Source organism: Giraffa tippelskirchi, chromosome 6 (genome assembly GCF_054371585.1).
Source record: "Giraffa tippelskirchi isolate mGirTip1 chromosome 6, T2T-mGirTip1v1.2.pri, whole genome shotgun sequence".
Taxonomy (NCBI): domain Eukaryota; kingdom Metazoa; phylum Chordata; class Mammalia; order Artiodactyla; family Giraffidae; genus Giraffa; species Giraffa tippelskirchi.
In genome coordinates, this window is record NC_137280.1 from 73,573,046 (window position 1) to 73,596,265 (window position 23,220).

General features: G+C 49.0%; 1 protein-coding gene across 11 annotated transcripts in view; it reads right to left on the minus strand.

The window, feature by feature from the left end:
• The window catches only part of TRAPPC9 (trafficking protein particle complex subunit 9), a 390,153-nt gene that overhangs the window by 311,366 nt on the left and 55,567 nt on the right, over positions 1-23,220 (minus strand). For 10 of the 11 annotated variants that reach the window (XR_014057689.1, XR_014057688.1, XR_014057687.1 and 7 more), the window contains 2 exons: positions 23,008-23,151; positions 1,749-1,875 (listed from right to left, as the gene is read on the minus strand). Coding sequence is in view for 8 of the 11 variants with exons in the window: in XM_081504120.1 (XP_081360246.1) it covers positions 1,749-1,875; positions 23,008-23,151 (271 nt within the window). In the remaining 3 variants the exon portion in view is untranslated. The remainder of the gene's footprint in view (positions 1-1,748; positions 1,876-23,007; positions 23,152-23,220) is intronic. The other variant, XM_081504121.1, reaches the window with a different exon arrangement.

A 23,220-nucleotide genomic window follows, 5' to 3' on the forward strand; every position in this document is an offset into this window, starting at 1 on the left:
CCAGTACATAGAAACAGATGCAGAAATAATCATGGGTATGAACGTGCAGTGAATAATGTGTGTCTATAAACAGATACTGCCTAGCTCTGTCCACTGCGAGCAGCAGCAACCCCGACAGTGAGGCGCACAGACAGCACCCAGATCTTAACTTCAACTCTATCGAAAGGAAGCAGGGAGTGGAGCAGGGACTCAGATTTGAGTTCATGACCCAGCAGAAGTGCCGGAGAGCAGGGGCGTCTGTGGAGGCTCCCAGGAGAAGGAAGCTTTATCTTTCTTCCATGGGTATCACCTTCTCTTCTCCCAGACACTGCAGGACAGAGAGCTGCAGCTGCCAGCCTGATGCTACCCAGAGCCTGAGACTAAAGCCTGGCTACAGAGGGCAGAGCTGAGAGGGGAACGAGGCAGGTGCTGGTGAGACTGTGACACCTGGCTCCGGTCATGCCTGAATCCCTCTCCTGGATTCTGCTGGTTTATGCGCCATAAACCCCTTTGTGCCTAAGACAATCTGGGTCAGATGTTCTGAGGACTGCTTACTAAGAATTCTGATGGCTGGATCTGTTCATTCACTCAACACACAAGAGCACCTAAGGGTTGTAAAAAGAAAGGTCTCTCCAGGGAGCTCTCAGACAGAACAAAGATGTACAATCACATTCCATAAATGAAATGGAAGAAAGACATGGAAGATGCTCCTGGCTGGCTAACCCAGCACAACTCTGTCCCCTTCTCCCTTCCTCACCTACATTACAGAGATTGGGAGAGCTAAACCCTATTTCTTCAACCTCTCTTACAACCAGCAGGGGCCAGGAGATACACTCCTGGTCAAGGAGACTGGGGCAGAAGTCCACTGTGAATCTGTCAAGATCATTTTTGCTTTGCTAGTAAACAAAAGTTAGGCTCCCTGGCCCTGGCCCTTCTTCCTTTATCCTTTCCTGGATGTAGATGTGTCATCTGGAGCTGCAGCAGCCGTTTGGTCATCATGAGGTAAAGACAGCATTACAGAGAAGCTACTTGTTTCCAAATTCTTAATAAATAAAAAAAATAACCTCTTATTTGCTATCCACTGCTAGGTTTTCTCCTCTTTGCCACTGAAATAATTGGTAATTATCCAGAAGGTGTAATTATTTCTGTCTGAGTAGCTCAGGGAAAAGGTTTTACAGAAGAGATAATCCTTAAACTAAATCTTGGAAGACGACTGAATGCTGCCAGGCAGAGCAATGGAGGAAAAGGCACTGTGAGCATAAGGTGGAGCTAAGCAAAGGAATGAAACCACCACACAATCGGCCTGCTCAGTGGTTTCATGAGGGTGTGTGGGGCTGGGGGTCCACGGGAATAAGGACGGGCTCGCAGCCAGTCTGGAGACAGAGCAGCCATGGACAGCCCTATGAGTGGAGGCACTCCCGGGCCTGTGTGCAGGGGTGAACAGTCCACCAGACACAGGTAAGCACCACGAGGCCCAGTTTCTCTCCATCATGCAGAGAAGCCATGCCTTGGCTGCAGAACCAGGCAGACACAGGCTGGTGTGACTCTGCCGGTGGAAAGGCACATGGCAATGGCCATTCTATGATGGCCCTGGTCTGACTCTCTCATCTATGAAACACGCTTCACAAGCGGCAGCTGAGACTTTATGAGACGATGGACCAAATACATAGGCAACCGCAAACGGGAACCCTTCTGCAGATCTACCTGATCAGAACAAAGCAGGTGCTAGGAGCGAGTCCCCCTCCCGCGCTCCGGCCAGCTCGTCCTACCTGACGATGGGCAGCTTGGTGAAGGGTACTGGGGGCAGTGTGAGCCCGTCTGGGAGGGTGAGCAGTTCCATGGTACCGGGACACTTGGAGGTATAGTTCTCCAGGCTCTGTGTCACATCCTTTTTTTCTGATGAGAAAATAAAAATAAAGGTTAATTAAACCAAAGAACGGAGAAGGCAATGGCACCCCACTCCAGTACTCTTGCCTGGAGAATCCCAGGGACGGGGGAGCCCAGTGGGCTGCCGTCTATGGGGTCGCACAGAGTTGGACACGACTGAAGCGACTTAGCAGCAGCAGCAGCAAACCAAAGAAAAAGGAGGGGAGTGTGATTTTTCTGCTCTATTTTTTTGAGCAAAAATAAAATTCTTAACCCAATACTTGACAGTCCAATGAGTCCAATCTTCTGACAGAAATAAAGGGGCAGCGACCACAAGCGACAAAAAGAAAACAGAAGCTTTATTCAATTTGTTTAAATAATCACCGGTGGCTGCTCCACATAAGGGTCTGTGGATAAAAAGGAAATGAAGTTACCATCTCCTAAGAGATTTCATTTTCCAAGAGAATAAAACCTTATCAAATTTCAAGAAAGTCGATGGGCAAGCAGGACTAGAGAATTGGTACATTTTATTACTTAACAAATATTTTTCCAGCAATTACTAGGTACCAAGCAAAATGCCAAGGCCTGTTCCCAACGAGTGCACAGTCCATCTGTATAACAGATATGTAAGCAAATAATTACAAATCAATATTTTTATTTAAAAGTAAAGCTTTGTGAGATAAGGCTGGTTTTCTCCACCTCACCCCCATGCCTCTCACTAGGAGGGAGGAGGGGAGGGTGCAGGTAATAGTGAAAGTTTGCTTGTCACCCACAGGGGGCTCTAGACACCAGCTCACAGACTCTGTGACACCTCAGAGCTCCAGAGTGCTTCCTGCTGGAAAACCTGTGGTAACTCAGGAAGGCAGGCATTGCTGTGCCCATTTTGCAAATGAGAAAACTGAGCCCAAAGGAAGTGAAAGGTCATGTCAAAAATTCCGAGTTTGGGGCTTCCCTGGTGGCTCAGTGGTAAAGAGTCTGCCTGCCAATTCAGGGAAGATGGGTTTGACTTCTGGATTGGGAAGATCCCACATGACTCAAAGCAGCTGAGCCCGGGCAGCACAACTCCTGAGCCCATGCTCCGCTCCTGCTGAGCCCACAAGCCCATGAGCCCACAAGCCCTGCTCTGCAGCAAGAGGCGCTGCCGCAAAGAGAAGCCTGCACACCACAACCAGAGAGTACCCCACTCGCCGCAACTAGAGAAAAGCCTGAGAACTAGAGAAAACTGAGAAAAGTCTTCGTTGCTACGAAGACTCAGAAGAACCAAAATTAAGAAATACATAAATAAAATCATATGTAGAAAAAAAAATCCCGTGTTCGCCCCTCAGCCTGTGGTGTCCTCACTCCCACTGTTTAGAAGGGCGAAGGCGTCAGGAATCAGAGGCTCACAACTGCCTGCTTCCTGTCCCAGCCGGCAGGGAGGGTGCAGGACTCGGGGGGACAGAGGAGCATAGCACGGGGGTGAGGCTTCGGGCCGGGCAGTGAGGCCGGGTTCCAGGACTCGGTCTGGTTCCTCCCCATCTGTGGGGTGACCACCTGAGCCTTGTCCTGCCATCTACAGAATGACCAAGAGGGAAATGAGATAACGGATTAAGAACAGAGACTGGTGGATGCAAGGCTGAGTGCGGAGGAACGGTGACATTGTCACCACCGTCAGGGGGCCTGCGGGCACGGGAGGCTGGCACAGGGCACGGGGCTGCACAGGGAGATCACAAGCTCCCGGACTGGAGAACAATGGCCAGGTGGAGACGGCCCAGACCTCAGGCACATGTATTAGTGGGTTAAGGGGGTTTATGTGTCTAAGCGTCATTCCTTAGGGAGCAGGAAGGCAGGAAAGCAATCAGAATCAACCTGGATATAATACAGTAATGCCAATCTGCAGCACGAAGAAAATTCTTTAAACAATCAAATCATCTTCAATTTATAGGCGGTAAATCTCCCAAAACAGCGTATTGAAAAGCAGAGACATCACTTTACCGACAAAAGTCTGTATAGTCAAAGCTACAGTTTTTCCAGTAGTCATGTACGTATGTGAGAGTTGGACCATGAAGAAAGCTGAGTGCCAAAGAACTGATGCTTTTGAACTGTGGTGCTGCAGAAGATTCTTCAGAATCCCTTGGACTGCAAGGAGATCAAACCAGTCAATCCTAAAGGAGATCAGTTCTAAATATTCACTGGAGGGACTGATGCTGAAGCTGAAGCTCCAGCACTTTGACCACTTGATGCAAAAAGCCAACTCACTTGAAAAGACCTTGATGCTGGGAAAGACTGAAGGCAGGAGGAGAAGGGGACAACAGGATGAGATGGTTGGATGGCATCACCGACTCAATGGACATGAGTCTGAGCAAACTCCGGGAGATAGTGAAGGACAGGGAAGCCTGGTGTGCTGCAGTCCATGGGGTTGCAAAGTCGGACATGACTTGGCAACTGAACAACAACAACAAAATCTCCCAAAGGCTCCTACTGAGAGCACTTAAGTGACCTAACTTTCGTCATGTTGGGCAGAGCACTCATAGGTTAGGCACCTGACTAGGTGGAACTATGCTCTCCCAGTAAGCCCCGCTGAAATGAAGACAGGTATGAACCTGTGAGTGATGCTCAATGCCTCCTGCAAAGTTACCCGAGGAGGAATGGTACCCAGCTGTCCTGCTGGCTGGTTGCAGTTAACAGGATGGACACAGTGGGGACGTGAACAGCCGTGGGCCTCACTGCAGCGTCTCCAGCTGGGAACCTCCCCAGTCTGTGCCTTAGCCTCTCCTTTTGCGCACTTCTCCCGGGCAGGCTTTCCCACGTAGTGTATCAGGCCGGGTGTGGAAGCCAGGTAAAGGGTAAACACACCATGTTCACTTATCTCCCTCGGTCTCAACAGACCCCTGCTCTCCAGCTGAGCCCATGACTCCAGCCACATGCGTTTGCCTTCTCCTCCATCAGGCGGAATCCTATTGTTTTCTAGAGATGACAGGCAGGCAGCCACCTGCCTCTGGAGCAGAGCAAGGGCTCCGGGGACACAACCAACTCATGAGCTGCTTTCCAGCTAAGTCTCCCGGGAGCGATCTGCACTGGTAAGCCAACACGGCTGCAGCAGGGAGAACAGGGAACACAGACTGTCATATAACTTCATGTGCATCTTCAATGTGGGGGCTCCTCTGGGACACGGGGTTCCTCAGAGACGCGTGACATCTGCTATAGAAACTTCACGACTGACAACAGAGGATGAACATATGGTTGCTGGGCAGAAAAGGAGGCTTCATGTCCAGGGGAAGAAATGTAGAAGCCCTAGAGACGGAAAATGACAGAACAAGCTCAGGTCTGCTGCAGGCAGCCTACACGTCCACGGTACAGTCCACGGGACCAGTGCTGCTCTTAGCACAAAGCATAAGGAAACACCTGCATCATTAGGACAATTCCACGCAGTGAGCATGTGCTTTGGGCCAGATCCTATACTAGGCCCCTCAGAGGTGAGGCCCCCGGGGTATACAGCAGAACTCCAAAGTCTCTCCATCCAAAGCAGGCATGCGATACCCTCCCACAAAGTTCCTGCCCTGGAGGGAGGGTCTGGGCATTATCATCTCCCTTTGAAAGGTGATGAAAATGAACTCAGGGACAATCTAGGAAATTTGATTGTGGATTGGTATTAAATGCTATCAAAAATAATTATTAATATTGGGGTATAACATTAACACTGTGATTTTATTAGAAAAATGTCCTTTTTTTTTTTTGCAATGCATACTAAAGGGTGAAGGTGTGAAATGGAATGATGCCTCTGGGATTTTTCCTTAAAATAATTTAACAAATAGGAAAAGTCAGAGATGAAGAAAGTGAAAGTTGCTCAGTCATGTCCGACTTTTTGCGACCCCATGGACTATACAGTCCATGAATTCTCCAGGCCAGAATATTGGAGTGGGTAGCATTTCCCTTCTCCAAGGGATCTTCCCAACTCAGGGATAGAACACAGGTTTCCCACATTGTGAGTAGATTCTTTACCAGCTGAGCCACCAGGGAAGCCAAGAGATGAAGTAAATATATAAAAATCTTGATACTTTCAAATTTGGGTGACTGTTATTTGGGAATTCATTTTATTATTCTTTACACTACTATGTTGAAATTATTTCATGGTAAAAATATTTAATGAGCTCAATGCAGTGAAATGATTTGCTCCAGGTCATACAGACAGGAACAGATTTGAGATTCAATCCCAGTTGGCTGAGTCTTCCTGTCTCCACAGATCAGGCCTGATGACGGAGACCCAGTGTTACCAAAACAGACACAGAAAGTCAAGGCCATGGGCGCTGCTCACCTCCATTCCAGGGCAGGAGCCTCGTGCCGAGCTGGGAGGAAGCCTGGGGTCAGTCCGAACGTCCACCTGAGCACACAGCGGGGCCACTGGGCCGTGATGCATCCTTAACGAATGTCACTAAAAATCAACCCTCTCAGCCTACTCTGGCTGCCGTGACAAAGGGCCACGGATACCACCTTTAACAGGAACATTTACTTCTCACAGTTCTGGACACTGGTAGGCCCAAGATCAAGGTGCCCGCAGATCCAGTTCCTGATTTGCAGACGTCCACTTCTCATCGCGGCCTCACCTGGCCTTTCCTCAGGTGCATGGGCACAGAGGGAGGAAGGGCCCCCCCTTGACCTAATCTAAACCAGTCACCTCCCAAAGACCCCCCCCTCCCCAAACACCACCACCCTGGGAGTCAGGAGTTCAACTCGTGAATCTGGAGCAGACACAAACATTCAGCAACATCAATGGGTCTTGCTCGATTCCAACCAGAACATCCAACAATTATTTCGGCCAAACTGGAGCAGCTAATACGCTTGAGAGTTTTTTCCAATCCAAGGAACTGAAGAAATCGTGCAAACAGAACATTTTTAGTAAAACCCTGGTTATTACCTAAGCAGACTGCTCCTTACAGGAGCAGGAAATACTATCATCAAGACTTCTGGCCACAGGCCACTGGCCTTTTCAGGACTGGACACTGACATGAAGACCAGCACATCGTGACTTCACAGTGTGACTGTTCTGGTCTCTCCTAAGTAATAATCTGAGACAACCATGTGTGCATTAAGTCAGTTATGACACTATAAACAGGTAGAGAAGAGAAAGAAGTATTGGATTGGCCACAAAGTTCGTTCTGGTTTTTCCATAATACGAAAAATCAATAAGATGTTATGGAAAAACTTTTTGGCCAAGCCAATGTATCTTTTCTTCCAAATCTGAATTAAGAAAACTGATGAAGGAAGGTGGGGGAGAGGGGAGCATACAGAGGAAAAGCACAGACGTGGCCTGAAACAGTCTGAAACGACACTTTCAGGATCGATTTAAGGGCCTTCGTGTGGCGCCAGCTCTGTCCTCTTTGCTGTGCTGACTCAGAAGCAGCCACAGACACGGAGGTGGCCTGACAGCTTCCTAAACAGCAATGATCACCAAGCGCTTCACCCACCCCCATGGCCAGGTGATCACCTGCCCCCCACCCCCCGCCACCATACTCTGACACCCACAGCAAGTCGGTCCTAACAGGCTAATATCTCAGCTTCTCTCCATTCAATCAGAAAACACCCACTGCGGAAACCAGTGTGGGACCCCTCAAATAGCTAAACATCGAGTTACTGTGGGATCCAGCAGTTCCACTTCTGGGACCCACCCAAAAGAACTGAAAGCAGGGACTCAGGCAGACTCCTGTACACCATGTTCACAGCAGCACTGTTCACAACTGCCAAGAGGTAGAAACAACCCAAGTCTCTATCAGTGGATAAATAAACAAAATGTGCTACATACATAAAATGGAATATGACTCAGCATTATAAAGGAGGAACATTCTGATCTGTGCTCCAACAAAGAGGCACCTTAAGGACAATACAACAAAGGAAATAAGCCAGTCACAAAAAGAAAAATACACTATGATTCTACCTACAGAAGGTACCTAGAATGGTCAAATCCATAGACAACAGAGTAGAGGCTACCAGGAGCTGGTAGCAGGGATCGGAAATATTCTTTCAGTGGGTCCAGGGCTACTGTTTGATAAAAAGAAAAGTTCCAGAAGTAGAGAGTGGCGATGACTGCATAACATGATGAACGCCCTCGACGCCAATGCATCGTACGTACACTCAGGAGCTTCGCTGGTGGTCTACCAGCTAAGACTCCATGCTCCCGATGCAGGGGCACAGGTTCATTTCCCGGCCGGGGACCAGATCCCACAGGCCACAACTGAGGCTCCTGCATGCCGCAGTGAAGACCCGGCGCAGCCAAACCAATAAATAAACAAAAATAAATATTAAACAAAGACAATGGCAAATCTTATGTTTATCTTACCACAATTTTTAAAAATCAGTGAAAAAACAGTAACATTGTGTGCCGGGAACAGTTAAAGGTCCTGGAGATAGAGATGTTTAGACATGACCAAGGATGCCACAATCTAATTAATCTATTCATTATTTATGGCTTCGAGTAAAAGGGATTTGATGTCGGAGAGGACATAGGAGCTAAAGAAGATGTGGGATTCAAGCCTGGGATCAAGAGGAAGGGCTGTGGAGTCCAGGTGGAGGTCAGGGTCACTGAGCATGATGCAAACGCGGGATGAGAGAGGTCAGGGGTCATCTGATCTGAAGAAAGACACCCCACCCAGATGGCCTCAGTAAGTGACATTACAGAGAACACACAGGTATCATGAAACGTGACATCTAGCCAGTGAAGGATCTTACAAGCAAGAAAAATGAATGAGGCTTTCCTTCACTCCACAGACACATCCAGGTAGCACAATGGTCCAACTACAAAGGCTGCGAGAGTCACATGCCGCCACTACAAAGATGAATGATCCGCCAAACCAGCAGGTACAGAGTAACTCCTGTTGTGTACCGAGAAAACAAGCCTCTCTGTGACGTGAGACTGACTGACTCAGATTAACCTGCACTGAGACATGTTAACTGCTTCCCGTCAGCATTACTTTCTACTTGTTTTTCACTTAATTTACATGGTAATGGATCGGAGGCCCTGAGATGCAATCATTCAAGTACACCAGAGACTAAATATTTTCCCTTGTTCTTTTCAAGTTTATAAACGTGTTCTACCAAAACAAAAGACAATGATGCAAAGCCATCAACTTGTTAGATAACCAGCTATTTAAAGCACTACCTAGAAAATGTGTAAATATCTCCAGAGATCTCAATATAACTCCCAGAAGGGAAGATGATCTTAAGAATCGAGACATAATAAATAATTAGCAAGAAACTGCACATCCAATTATGAGGTAATGGTTAGATAAGCTATGGTACAGAAACATAATGCAACTGTATGCAATCATTAAAAATGGCATTTATTAAAGAATCTGCAGTATGAAAAATGTCTTATGATACACAGAAAATCAGGATTCAAAATAATATTTTTGAAATAAATGTAACTTCAAAGAGAAATCCAAATTAAAAAAAATAGAAAACAATACAGAAGAAATACATAAAATATTAATGGTGTATTTGCCTATGTAGGGTTATATACAATTTTTCCTTTCTGTTTATATCTTTCAAGACTTCTAAAAGAAGCATATACTATTTGTATAGTAAAAGTTATTCTGGGACTTCCCTGGCAGTCCAGTGGTTAAGACTCTGTGCTCCCAATGCAGGGAGCATGGCTTCAATCCCTGATAGGGGAACTAAAATCTCTCCTGACACACAGCATGGCCAAAGAAATTCCAAAACTACTTGAGTTTTCGGAGAGCTTTGTGAAGGAAAATTAGCACCTGTTCATCAATGTTCCCTAGCAGTGAAGAACACGGCACCCTAAAACATCAGTGGAGGAAGGCGTGTTGAGGGTCCCCGCCCTGACAAAAGAGGCGGTTTCTGTAAGGATATCGACAGCCCTTCCCAGCCCCACTGCCGCCCTCGGAAACGCTTAGAAACCACAGCAGCGCAGCAAGCGACACTGGAGGAGGACTTCCTATCCACCAGCCCCTGTGCCGAGCAGCCTGCACGCATCATCTCATTAAATCATCCCAGCACCTTACGGAAGAGACGCCACTGTTCTCCCGGCTTCACAGACGAGCAAACTGAAGCTTAGAAAGGTCTCAGTCTGGGTCAGAGTGCCTTCTACTTCCCCAGAAGGCTCTCACTTGCCATCAGCTGCCATCAGTGGCTCAGCCATGTCCCTTTCTTCTAAAACTACTTCATATTTCACTCAACGTTCCTTTAACAAAGACCAACTCTCTGCCCTATGAAAGGAAAAGCCCTCCCTTAAAAGGGCTTGGCTGGATCCCCTCACCTTCAAGGACCATGAGATCTCCTAACTCCTCAGCCTCCTCCAACGCCTGGTAGGGTCTCAGTGAATACAAACAAAGAAATAATTTGGGAAAGGTAATGTTAAATTAATTCAGTTCCACATTTATCGACTATCTTCTTGATAAAAAACATTGTCCAAAATGATGAAAGATGAGTAAGCAAGACATGGTCTGATTCCCAAGGAGCCAGTAATCTAGTGAGGGAACCAAGTGATGAAATTAATCTCAGGACATAATGAAATGGCGCTTAATTGAGAATTAGGTAAAGTAATGAAGAGGTGAAGAGGAAGGAATTATTACTCTCTTAATAACATTGGAAACAGGAAAAGTACAAGGATCAAGCAAGCTACTATAAAAGAGCATGAAAAGAAAATTGATTTTAAAGGTCCAAAATATATGAAACACAGATAACATAGATGAAGAAAGTATGAAATAAGGCTGAAAAGATGGCTTGAGTCAAATCTTGAGCATCCTTGAGATGGAGCTGGGCTTTTACTAGACAGAGGATGGGCAGTCACTGCAGGTTCTTAAGGAAGAGAAGGACATGACTTAGTTTGCGTTTCAAGAAGATAATTCTGGCTTCAGTGCGAAGAGTGGATCAAGAACAGAGTAAGGAACAGGACATGATGTTAGGAGCTGGCTGCACCAATCCAAGAAACAGGTGTTGAAAGTCTAGCTTTTATATAGAGATTGGATAAACAACAAGGTCCTACTACAAAACACAGAAAACTATAATCAATATCCTATGGTAAATCATGATGGAAAAGAATATTTTTTAAAAATGTATGTCTATGTTTAACTGAGTCACTTTGCTATACAGCAGAAATTAGCACAACACTGTAAATCAATGATATTTCAATTTTTAAAAAATTGATTTAAAGTACAGGCCAAACAATAAGAGATGTAAAAGAAATAAACAAATAAACATTAGAAATTTAAAAAATAAAAGTCTGAACCAGGGAAGTGATGGTGGAAGGGGTAAGAGGAATCCCACAGGAGAAAACTTCAAGCATTTACAACAGATAAGGAACACATCCAGGCAACACACAGGACAGAGGGGAAATGGAACGACATGAGGACGACTGCAACAAGCTTCAAGGCTCTGAGAGTAAGAAAGCGGCAACACCCTCAAGGGAGAGAACTGATGCAACGGAGGCCCCCACGCCATTCGAAGGACACACCAGCCTTCACTTGGAAACGAGCTCAGCGGTCAGGAGCAGATGTGTAACTGTGTGAAACCAGGAGCAAAATGTTAGTTTGAAAACAAGTACGCCGAGAGCTTAACTTTTAAAGCCTCGCCACAAATCTTCATAGAACCTTTCAAACATACGCCTTCATTGATCCACTTTGTCATTTCTAGTTTTTAGAAATCTTGTTTTCCAGAACTCAAATAATCACTTTTGGGGGAACATTAACTTCACAGTGTTTTTCAGCCAAAAGTTTCTTTTCCAGCTGCTCCAGTTTCTTCCCCAAGGAAGAGTGTAAAATAAATGCATTTCTGTATCACAGCAGTAAAACTTAAAAAAGAGAAAAAACTTTTGGATTTTATGACATGATCACAGGTACAACATAATGAAAGACTTCGTTTTACAGACACTCCTAATGTGCCCAATGCATCACAGCTCAGGAGGCCCCAGTCCCGGGTGCCACGGGCCGCCCACTGTCCGCCCTGCAGCAGAGAGCTGACACGGAGCTGACAGTAGAGACGGGAACGGGAAAACGAGGGAAACGAGGGAATGGGAAAACGAGGGAAACGGAACACTCCACCAGGAGTGTCTGCAAAATGCCTAACTCCTCTGCTTTCCTGCCCTCCCTCAGCCCCAGGACACAGCGAAGTGGGCCTGAGGGTCCGTCCCGTCAGGATGAAGCCCCCAGGAGAGGCTGTTCCCAGGCCAAGGCCCAGCCCACACTGACAATGGTGATGGCAAACTTCTCATGCATTTTCTTAGGGCTGAGCCACAGAGCAATGAGCTCGCGATAAAATGAAGGAGAAACTGAATAAGTTGAGTCTGATGTTTCCTATCTCATCCCATCGTTGTCTTTCAAGCAAATGACAACTGCTTCTGAGCTCGGAGATGGCCTTGGTGCAGAGACAAACCAGAAGGGTGGCCTCTGACACCCTCATGAAGGCTCTGGTGGGTCGCCTCTAACCAGGTCATCAGTCACCGGGTGCACTCAGGCAACGGGCGACAGCTGAGGCCAGTGGACAAGAGCGTGGACTCCACAGCCCATGGCCAGGGTCCAAACCCCAGTTTCTGCATATCCCACACAGCAAGCAGCCCTCAGGCATACTGGCCCACTTTCTCCCATCCAGGTACTAACCAGGCCCGACACTGCTGAGCTTCGGAGATCAGGGCAGACGGAGAGGCTTCAGGGAGGCATGGCTGCAGACAAGCTCACCTCCTACGCGCACATTTCCTCACTGTAAAATAAGCCCAAGCCCAGCAGCTACCCCTTTGGGGCAACTGTGAGGATTAGGGGAACTCCTACCTGTAAGGGCACAGAATACAGAAGGTGCACACGACTGCCGCACACTCTCAGGACCCAGAAACCTATGTTAGGGCAACGCCTGGTCACTGTGTCTGCACCCTGAAGGTGCTGAAATTGAGCAAAGATATGAGGCAGACATTCTGAAAAAAACAAACACTGGCTGGGCAGGTGAGAAAATGAATCAATTGAGCTTTGGGAGTGTGGGATTGCAACATATGAGCACAGGCTCATGAGAAGGTGAGGACACTTCCACCGGGAAAGCAGAACTGAGAGCTCAGACTGAGGACCAGGCCACCAGAGATGGGGGAACAAATCAGAGAGGGAGCGTGATCGGAGCCTCACACACCCACCTCTGAACCTCCTCTGCCCCACCTCCTGCTGGCCAGGCATGCACCCACTTCCTCAGCGGCCCCAGGAGGAGCTGTGAGCACCAGACACGTGGTCAGCTGCCAACACGCAGGGTGCTGCTGCTGACACTGTAACTTGTCTCACTAGCTGCCGAGTCTCTCAGTCATGCTCGACTCTTCGCGACCCCATGGACTGCAGCTCGCCAGGCTTCCCTGTTGTTCACCATCTCCTGGAGTTTGCTCACACTCATGTCCATCGAGTCGGTGATGCCATCCAACCATCTCATCCTCTGTCATCCCCTTGTCCTCCTGCCCTCAGTCTTTCCCAGCATCAGGGTCTTTTCCAATCAGTCAGCTTTTCGCATCAGATGGCCAAAATCCAGAACATTTAAACAAAGGGAGCCTGAGCTAAACAATAAGGAAAGAGTTGATACAACTGCCTTCCGGTTGCGCAGGCACTCTGCTGGGTGTCTCATTCCATCCCTGAATCGTTTCCGCCTTAGAGATGAATGAAGTAGGCCTGAGAGCAGATGCAGAGCTGCTTCTACTCCCGCCGCTCCCTCTGCTGCCACGCCCGCCCGTCCTGGCTCCCCTCCACCAGCGAGAAAGCCAGCCAGAGCCAAGCATCCCTCCCCGGTATGGCTTGCAGGATCTTAGTTCCCCGACCAGGCATCAAACCTGGACCATGGCAGTGAAAGCATCGAGTCCTAACCACAGGACCACCAGAGAATTCCCTCTGGGCAGTCGTCTTACTTCCTCTAAATCCACCTACAGCACAACAAAGACCACCCTCCTCCCCCAACTCACAGATCTGTCCTTTCTCCCCCTGGGGAGAGGGGTTATTCAGGCTGACAGCAGAGCCTTGAGATTCAGGATCAATAGGCCCCTGGACCTCTGGACCTCCCTGAGTGCCACTATTGTTATCCCCCTACATGCATGAAGCATGACCAACATGTAAGAGAGCTGTGGACGCTGCAACACTAGAGAGGAACACAGACTTGCCGGTGTGCAGGGGCCACAGCCAGCCAGGCTCGGTCATCAGCTGGGAGTACACGTGGGCACCATCCAACACCCCAGCCTCAGCACAGCATCAAACCCCCTATGTAACACGGTCAAAGATAAAGGTTCCCCCATCCGTCTCCATCTAACTATGAAAATCCTGCACAGAAATTCTCTCTATATACCTTTAACAGGTTACTCCACTGCTAAAACTCCCGATAAGATCCACCCAAAGCTCTTTAAGCTGGAAAGAACTATACAGCCTTATGGGGAGAAACACTGACTTCTCAAGTAGGTGAAGTAAGGGACAAGGCTAATGTTTATCAAGCTTCTACTATTGCAGGCAGGATGCCAAGTGGCTGCTACACATTATTTTTGATAATCCTCCAGCTAATCAGACATTATCTTCTTAATCTTTCAATTCAAAGTAATGTAATGTAATTACATTACTTCGTAATGTAAGTAAGTTGTCAAAGGTTACATTTAATCAGTAGAAGACACAGAAGGCAAACCCAGGTCTGCCTCAACCCAAGGGTCCTGACACAGACCTCTCTCTGCACTGAGCCCCTTGCGGAACAAGGCTGTACTATCCCCATTCTACACACAGAGTGGTCCAGGCCAAGGACACCAGCATCTCGTCCAAGGCCGCTCAACTACCCCATGAACGATACACATACAATCATCAAGGCAGAAAACTGGACGGTTCTCCAGTTTAAGACCTGAATATGCTGAAACACCTCAGAAGTCAGAAACAAATCAATACAAGTGGTAACAATCATGATGTACTAAGCATATACTATGTTTCAGGCTCTTTATAAACATGTCTCCACTGCCTAAACCAGCAGAGCAAGGCAGACTTGATCCTCACTTTCCTAATGAGGACACAATGCAGAGAAAACAAGCAACTCCCTTTGCCCAGCAGGTACTGAGCCCTTGTGAGCCAGACTTTGTGCTAGGCTGGGGCCTGGAGTGGAGGCGGGCGGGGGGCGGGGGTGTAAAAAGTCTCCATTCCAGCTGTCCAGCCTTTACACATGGATTGCTATGGATAAATATCAGCTTTGGGAAGATCACTTTATGATCGGTGTGGAAGAGAGAAGAGAGTGACTTGAGAGGCAAAGAGAGGCTGTAGAATGTTGCCACATCCCAGACCAGGACGGCAGCCTGCCCAGAGAGTGCACGCTGGCGCTTTGTGCAGCAGATGGGGGCAAGTGACGGAGAAGCAGGCCCGCACTCCCCTGCTGGAGGGCACGCACCATCCAGACCACCACGTCCCACGGGACTGAAATGCTTCGAGAAGGTGTGGAAGCCCCTTCTCAACACCACCCCAGGACTTTCTATTTTGGTTCGCCTAAAACTTGGCAAATTAGTATTTTTCCCATAACTAGTAAAAATGCACTAATATATTTGGGCTTTTGACATACTGATAGTTTTTCTTCACCTCATTATTTTACACGTGTGGTTTTTTCCTACTGAGAATGCATTTTATTAGCAGGTACTTATTATGCTGCCCTACACGGCATTTATCTCTTCAACACACAACTAAAACGAAGTCAGAAGCTTCTCTTCATTTCTTCTGGGTTTTTGTTCAACTCCTTCTGCCTATTTCTAAACAAACAAAAGGGATTGTATAAACTGCAATGGAAACAAATTACAGCCCTTTATTGAAGAGCTCCCACTAGGCCTCGGTCACATAACAATTCACCCGCTCAGCCTCCCATCTCCTCTGCTGCTGCTGCTGCTAAGTCGCTTCAGTCGTGTCCGACTCTGTGCGACCCCATAGATGGCAGCCCACCAGGCTCCCCCATCCCTGGGATTCTCCAGGCAAGAACACTGGAGTGGGTTGCCGTTTCCTTCTCCAATGCATGAAAGTGAAAAGTGAAAATGTAGTCGCTCAGTTGTGTCCGACTCTTAGCGATTCCATGGACTGTAGCCTACCAGGCTCCTCCGTCCATGGGATTTTCCAGGCAAGAGTACTGGAGTGGGGTGCCATTGCCTTCTCTGCCCATCTCCTCTACCCAGGTAAAAAATGGAGCATATTAACCCAAAACCCCTGAAGAAACCATATATACCATCTGGGGGAAAACGCAAGAGAATGAACATGTCAAGAATGGAAAGCAGGAAGCTGAGTAATACCTATCACCAGAACAATACAAAAATTACGGCCTTTGTCTTTGGGTGTAGATTTGGCTATTTGGTTCAAATAAGGCTTAGCCCTTGTGGGAAATATATTTTGAAAGAAAATAACACTTGGAGAAGGAAATGGCAATCCACTCCAGTATTCTTGCCTGGGAAATCCCACAGACAGAGGACCCTGGCGAGCGAGCTACACAGTCCATGGAGCTACATGAGTCCATACAGCTCAGGCATGTCCAACTCTTCACAACTAAAACAACAACTTGTGGGAGATACGTCTTGAAAGAAGATAACGCTCAGCCAACAGTTAACAGAGAATTTACGGGGTTGGTTCCAGGGCCCTGCTCTGGGCTCGGGAGCCTGCCTTTTACCCGGAGGCTGGTGTGCTCTGCGGGCTGAGAAATGGGCTTTGACAAGTAGACGCTGTTGGTGGAAGCTTCTCACTGAGGCCATTTCCGGGCCTGTGTCTCTGTCTGAGACACAGCCTCCCTCCTTCCTGCTCCGAGGTCGTCACTCGTTTGCAGAGAGCTCCTGGAGCCTGTGGCCTGAGGGCTTCCCAGCAGGAAGCATGGACAGAGAAGGGAAGGATGGTGCTGACCGGCCCCTCCATGGGAAGGACAAAGCCACCAGGACGGCCGCAGGGCAGGGCGAGGACGGCCGCAGGGCACGGCGAGCCCAGCACGGGAGCAGTGGCCCGAGGGCATCACTGACCGTAACCAGAGGAGCACACCTCGGGTGCGGGGCTGGGGCTTGAAGGGGGCCTGCCTGGAGCAGCTCCTGGGGAGGACTTCTGCCCCATCTCTAGGCCCCGTGGAGAAAAACATGGCAGCCTCGTGAGGGGCGCCGAGGAAGCAGGGCCTGCAGGAAAAGAGCTGGTACCCCCCAACCTCACAGTGTATCTCTGTGGGGGCACCCCGGTATTCTGAGCAGCATGGTACTGTATTGTGCTATACTGACCCGACTGACGCAAAGAGCGGACTCATTGGAAAAGACTCTGATGCTGGGAAAGATGGAGCGCAAGAGAAGGGGGTGACAGAGGATGAGATGGTTGGATGGCATCACCGACTCAATGGACATGGGTCTGAGCAATCTCTGGGAGATGGTGAAGGACAGGGAAGCCAGGTGTGCTGCAGTCCATGGGATCACAAAGAGTCGGACATGATGGAGCGATTGAACAACAGCTGCATTTAGCCACCTTGTTTCTTCCTACAAAATGCAAATGACACCTCCCAGCGGAAAAGAGGAAACCGCCCTCTTCCCAGGCAGCTCAGCCCCTCGCCCACAACTCAGCTTTGCTGGCCCTGAGGGACCCGACTCTCCTGGAGAGGATTTATCAGAAAGGGAACTGCAGGGTCAGCCATAGAAACTGCCTACCCTGAGGAAAAGTCAGGACAGGACCAGAAAGTGACAGACGGTGGGGATGGGGAGGTTCCAGCACAGACCCACCTGGAACCCAAGGCGGGAAAGCTGGCCACGTAAAAGACAGGTGAGAGAGCAATGTCCTGAGACAGGAGAAAACCGAAAACAAAAACTTTGATGTGTTCAAGAAACCAAAGGACGGCCAATGAGGGTCACATGCGGTGAGCTTTACACTCACTGTTAAACTCACACACGTTGGTCTGAGCTGATCCTCTGTAATGTCAGATGTTCTTCTCAAAGGTCCAGCAACAGTTTCAAACTTCATATTATGCTATGGAGATTCATCATAAAGCGCTCACAACAGATAGTCCTGCTGCTTTCAGCTTTAGTTCAGAAACAAGTGAAGCACTTTCGGGAGGTGTCTTAACTCTTTCAAACCTGCTGTCCACCACCCTGGTGCGTTACAGCACAGGACAATGTGTCATAGTTGGCATCCTCTGAACTGCAGCTAAGAGTTGGCTTCCAGGTGTGGTTTTTGCCCTGAGTACCTGGGAGACCTTAGGCAAAGGGCTTAATTAGCATCTCAAAGCATTATAGACCTCCACACAGTGGCCTGGACACCACCCACCTCCCAAGAAATGACAATCAAATGAGGCAAGCGACAGGAAAGCAACCAGCAGACTGTAAAAGGGCCTCGCATAAAAGAGATACAATTAGTAAACGGGCACACAGAACGAACATCCAACCTCGCAAGTTCCCCAGAAAATAGAAATTAAAACAGTAAGACAGCACTCTCCACAGACTCAATTGGCAACACTGCCACCGGCAGTGTGATGAGAGCAGACCTCTCAGAAGGCAACTCTGACACGTCTCAGCAACAGTGCAAACGCTCAAAACAGCGGACCCAACAATCCCTCTCCTGACAAAATCTCTCTCCTGCTCGAAGAGCTGAAGAGGCTCACCATACCATTCCCTATGACAGCAAAAATCAACCCAAAAAAGAAAGAATGTAAATGAAAGTATTTATTTTTAACACAATCAACAGGATGTGAGTACTGAAGTGTGCCACTCACTAGCCACAGGGGCTAAAACTAGCCACTAACAGGCCTTCTTTCTGAGGTGATGAGATGTTTTAAAATTGACCATGATGATGGGTGCACATCTGTGAATACACAGAAAATCTGAAATCCACGTTTTAATGGATGAATTGTGTGGTCTTCAAATTAAGTCTCAATACAGTTATTTTTTAAAAAAGGAAAAGCACTTATTATTGCTTTTCCCTTTTAAAAAATTACGCATTTAAAAAAGTGTATCATTAATGCATTCAGCCAGATATGAATGCCAGCACAAGCCACCAGGGACAAGAGAAACAGCAAATTAGACATATACCTACTTTCAGAGAGCTTGCAGCCTGCATTAAGTGTGTCAGTTGCTCAGTTGTGTCCGACTGTTTGTGACCCCATGGACTGTAGCCCACCAGGCTCCTCTGTCCATGGAATTCTCCAGGCAAAAACACCGGAGTGGGCTGCCATGTCCTTCTCCAGGGATCTTCCTGACCCAGGGATCAAACTCAGGTCTCCCGCACTACCAGCAGATTCTTTACTGTCTGAGCCATCTGTAAATCCCACAGCCTGGGTGGGGAGCTTGTCCAGTCAGTAAGTGATTGAAATACAGTGGGCGCAAGTGCTCGATGGCTAAGCACACGCTACTCCAGTGGGGACACTCTAAAGGAATGCAAGCTAGTCTTAAGGGATCAAGAAGTAGGGTCCACACTGAGCTGTGGAGGATGAGCACGTGTCAGCCAAAGGGAAGAAGGAAATCAGGAAGCGGGGAGGCACGAGGGAGAGGAGGAGGACGAGAAACCCAGGTGGACACACCACGCTTCCTTCATCCGCTAGTCAATGGGCAGCAACGGACGGTTCCCACTCTTTGGCTCCGAGGGATGATGCTGCTGTGCCCACCCAGTTACAAGTCTTTGTGTGGACGTGTGTTTTCAAACCCCGGGAGCATGTGCCTAGGAGCAGAACTGCAGGTGCACAAGGCACGACTGCTCATCACCCACTTCCCTCCCCAGAATCCCAGGCAACAGAATCACCCAAACCACCATGTCCTACATTCCCCAAATAAGCCCAATCCTCCTAATTCCACCAGAGCTGGAGAAAGCTCCTGAAGCTACTCCTTCTGTTCAGTCTGGTCTGGCAAACACCAATTTGCTCTTCAAGGTCAAGGTCATCTTTCTCATGAACACTACCCAAACCACCCTTCCACCTCTGAAAAGAACTGCCAGTTCTCTGAGCTGCTCCTACATCCTTACTTACAGGGACTCCTCTGGCCATAACCACAGCATCCTCCCACATCCCATGCTTCTCATGGCAACCACTGGTCCCAGCACCGCCAAGAGTACGCGCCTCTGGACGGCCTGTACTGTGCATCCACCAGCAAAGACGACCTTTAAAGGAGTTTTACTAGTTGAATTTGGGCGCATTTTTGGAGCGTGTATTTTGTTTAAAAAGAGGAACACAAGCCAGGATTTCAGGCAAACAATGAGCAAGAAAATTCCCTTCATCTTAAAAGTTTATTACAAATCCACTGAACACACTAACGTACAGAATCAGAGAGCAAGACCGAGAAAAGTGGCTGAACAACAAAAATTAGGAATTTGACCACCCATTGAGTATTGCCCTATTTCACAGTATCAGGTAAGATTAAAATTTCAAAGCTGACATGGATGGATTTTAGCAAATTTAAGGTTAAATGTAAATTCTAATGAAGTCAGAGGTTTTGTCCTTTGGATTGTGAAGAAATTCACAGAAAGTTTATTATGTTATAAATGGAGTTTTGTTTACTACTCAAAGTGGTTCTCCGTAAGAAGAAAAAAAAAATACCCTTCTAATTGTAAACATACAAACCTTTCAAAACAGATAAAACAGTAAGACATTTATTTTTTAATATTTATTATATTCTTTTTTCATTATAGTTTATTATAAGATATTGTATATAGTACCCTGTGCTATATATATATGGTAGGACCTTGGTGTTTCTCTAATTTATCTAATTTATCCTCCTCTCCTTTCCCTTTTGGTAACCATAGGTTGTTTTCTGTGTCCGTGAGTCTGTTTATTTTATAAACAAGTTCATTAATATTCATATCTTTAACTCACACATTTAAAATCACATTATCTGAAAATATATTAATTAGAAATACTGCTTGTATCCACCCTCACTTTACCTGAAACAATATTCAAACTCCATATCAATGTCTCTGGTACTATTAGGGACAATTTGGAATAACATTCGTCATAGAAAAGAAAAGCCACTGGCCCCAGAACTCCTCCTGTGAGTTCATGAGCACTAGCACAGACTGGAGGGGGACCTGTGGGGGGCGGGGCGGGGGGAGAACCCCAGAGTGTGCCGTCTCTACCTGTGAACCCCCAGACAGGTCCACACGCAAGGAGGCAGCTAGTCCTCCCCCCGTATTTCATTTCAACACAGTGATATTTAGAAATGCCAACTATCAACTCAGTGGATGGAACCATGCGCTCTCTAGAAGGTCACCCAATCAATTAAAATATCTACCATTAATACAGTAACAAACTACCCCACAGTTTCTAACATCCGAGTTGTACAAATGAGAAAATGAAGGTTCAGTTAGAGTTTAATTGCTGATCTGAGGTCATGGTAATTAGAGGTCGGGGGAGTGGGAGGAACCGGTGATCCTCTGACTTCAGGCCTCCTCTATGAAGACTATGATTAGTCTTCACCGCCAAACACCACTACCCACGGGCCTCAGGAGGTGGCAGTCTGTTCACCAGGGTCAAATGTCCCGAGCTTCTCTCCCCTGGACCAGCGTCTTCAGATCACTGATTAACATGACCTCGAATGGTCAGCAACCTCCTTCTCTCCTGCGGATCTGCGGCAAGCGCCGGCCAACAAAACACCCACCTGCCGTGCCCGAGGGGAGCCTGACCACAGGAGGACGGTCCCCCCCAGGACAGGACAGACGTGAGAAGGCGGCCCAGGGGAAGAGCAGACACAGGGGAGTTTGCTGACAAGAGAGGGGTGGGCGGGTGAGAACAGACGCCCACTGCAGGCGGAAGATATGTATTGGGAGTATCTGCCGGGAAACATCCAGGCGGAGGACACAGCAGGGGGTTGTGGGGGAGGCAGCGGAAGCAGCTTAGGGAAGGCGCAGGGGCCACATCGCACGAGGCACGGTCCACCATCATGGGAGACCGTCCACCCCCCATGGGCACTGTGGGGGCGGGGTACCGAGCAAACTAGGACGAATGGGAGAGAGGCCAGTCCCGGGGCTGCTCAGAGCCCTGAGGCTGAGCACAGGGTCCACTCAGCCTGCAGGCTGCACCGGGCACCATGTCTTCAGAGCTGCCAGCCCGGGGAGGCTCCAGAAGCAGCAGGGGCCCAGCGGCAGGGGAGCAGCACCCTTAACAAGCAAAAACCCACCCCGTCGAGTGACGGAGAGGCCCATCCAGCCCAGGTCAGCCTCCAGGATCCCAGGGCCCTGCCTCGGCCTCGCCCCCTCCCTCCTCCCACTTCAAAGAGGCCACGTGCAGGCTCTTCATACCGCCGAGCCTGCCTCAGCACAGGGACACACGCGACCCATGGGCAACGCTCAACCAGCAGAGACCACAGACCCCCCAGAGGGGCAGCTGTCCACAGGGACCCCTCGGGGCGCCTGAAGTCGTTAATGGAAAACGAGAGCTACCACCGGCGGAGAAGCGTACAAACAGCACCGAGCATGCTGAGCGCTCTCAGGACCTGGAAGACACAGCTCCAGGAGCCGAGGGAAGGACACCCACACCCCACGTGGCCAGGGAGCATCCCCACTCTCTGTAAGGAGGCAAGGATGCCGGGATGCTGGCGGAGACGTGCAGTGACTGAGCCGCCTGAGGTCTCGCTGGGGCCCCTGGGACAGAGGGCGGTGAGGTCACAGACAATGATGTGCCACCCAGAATGGATGACTCCCTGGGGACTGACTCCAGGCAGGACTGAGTCCCTGGGGACGACGACAGGGGGGGACCCGGGCTGGAGACAGATGACTGCATGTGAAACCCAAAACACACGTGACACCCTGAAAGCATGTGAGATGAGAAGATGCTGGAGGAAAGGACTGAGAAGAAAGCTGCCCTGACCTGTGGGCAAAGGTACGCACGATCCCCCTGAAGTTCAGAAAGATGCTGCCCATGAGGGGAGAAGTGACCAGAGGGGCGCAGAGGGGCATGGGGCTCCGGGCTTGTGCCCCATCTGGGTGCCGGGCAGCACGCAGTCACTCTGTGAAAACTCACTGAGCAGAGTGTAAATGCTAAGACTCCGACATTTACGCTTTATAAGGCGTGGGCAAAGGCGAGGGGAGGCCACGCCGGAGGCTGAGCGCAGCGAGAAGGGCAGCAGCATGGGGCGGTGAGAGGAGCTCGGGGAGGAGCAGGCCCGGAGGGCGGGGAGAGCCGGGGACACCGCCCACCCCATCCTGAGCCGGTGCCGACGGGGACCGGCACCAAGACGGCACCGGCCCCCTCTCCTGGGAAATCACCCGAGTCTGACCCACTCACCTTGGTCTGACAAGAAGTCCAGCATGGTCTGCAGCAGGAAGGACAGGTGCCTGACAGAGAGGGCAGGGTTCCCCATCCTCCGGGACGCGTACACCAGCTCGTGCAGCAGACGCATCTGGACGGCAGCCCAGCCTCGGTGCGTACCTGCGGGGGAAGCCGCGGGACATCAGAGCGGGCCTCGGGGCGCAGGCGCACTGGCCACGGGGCGGCGCT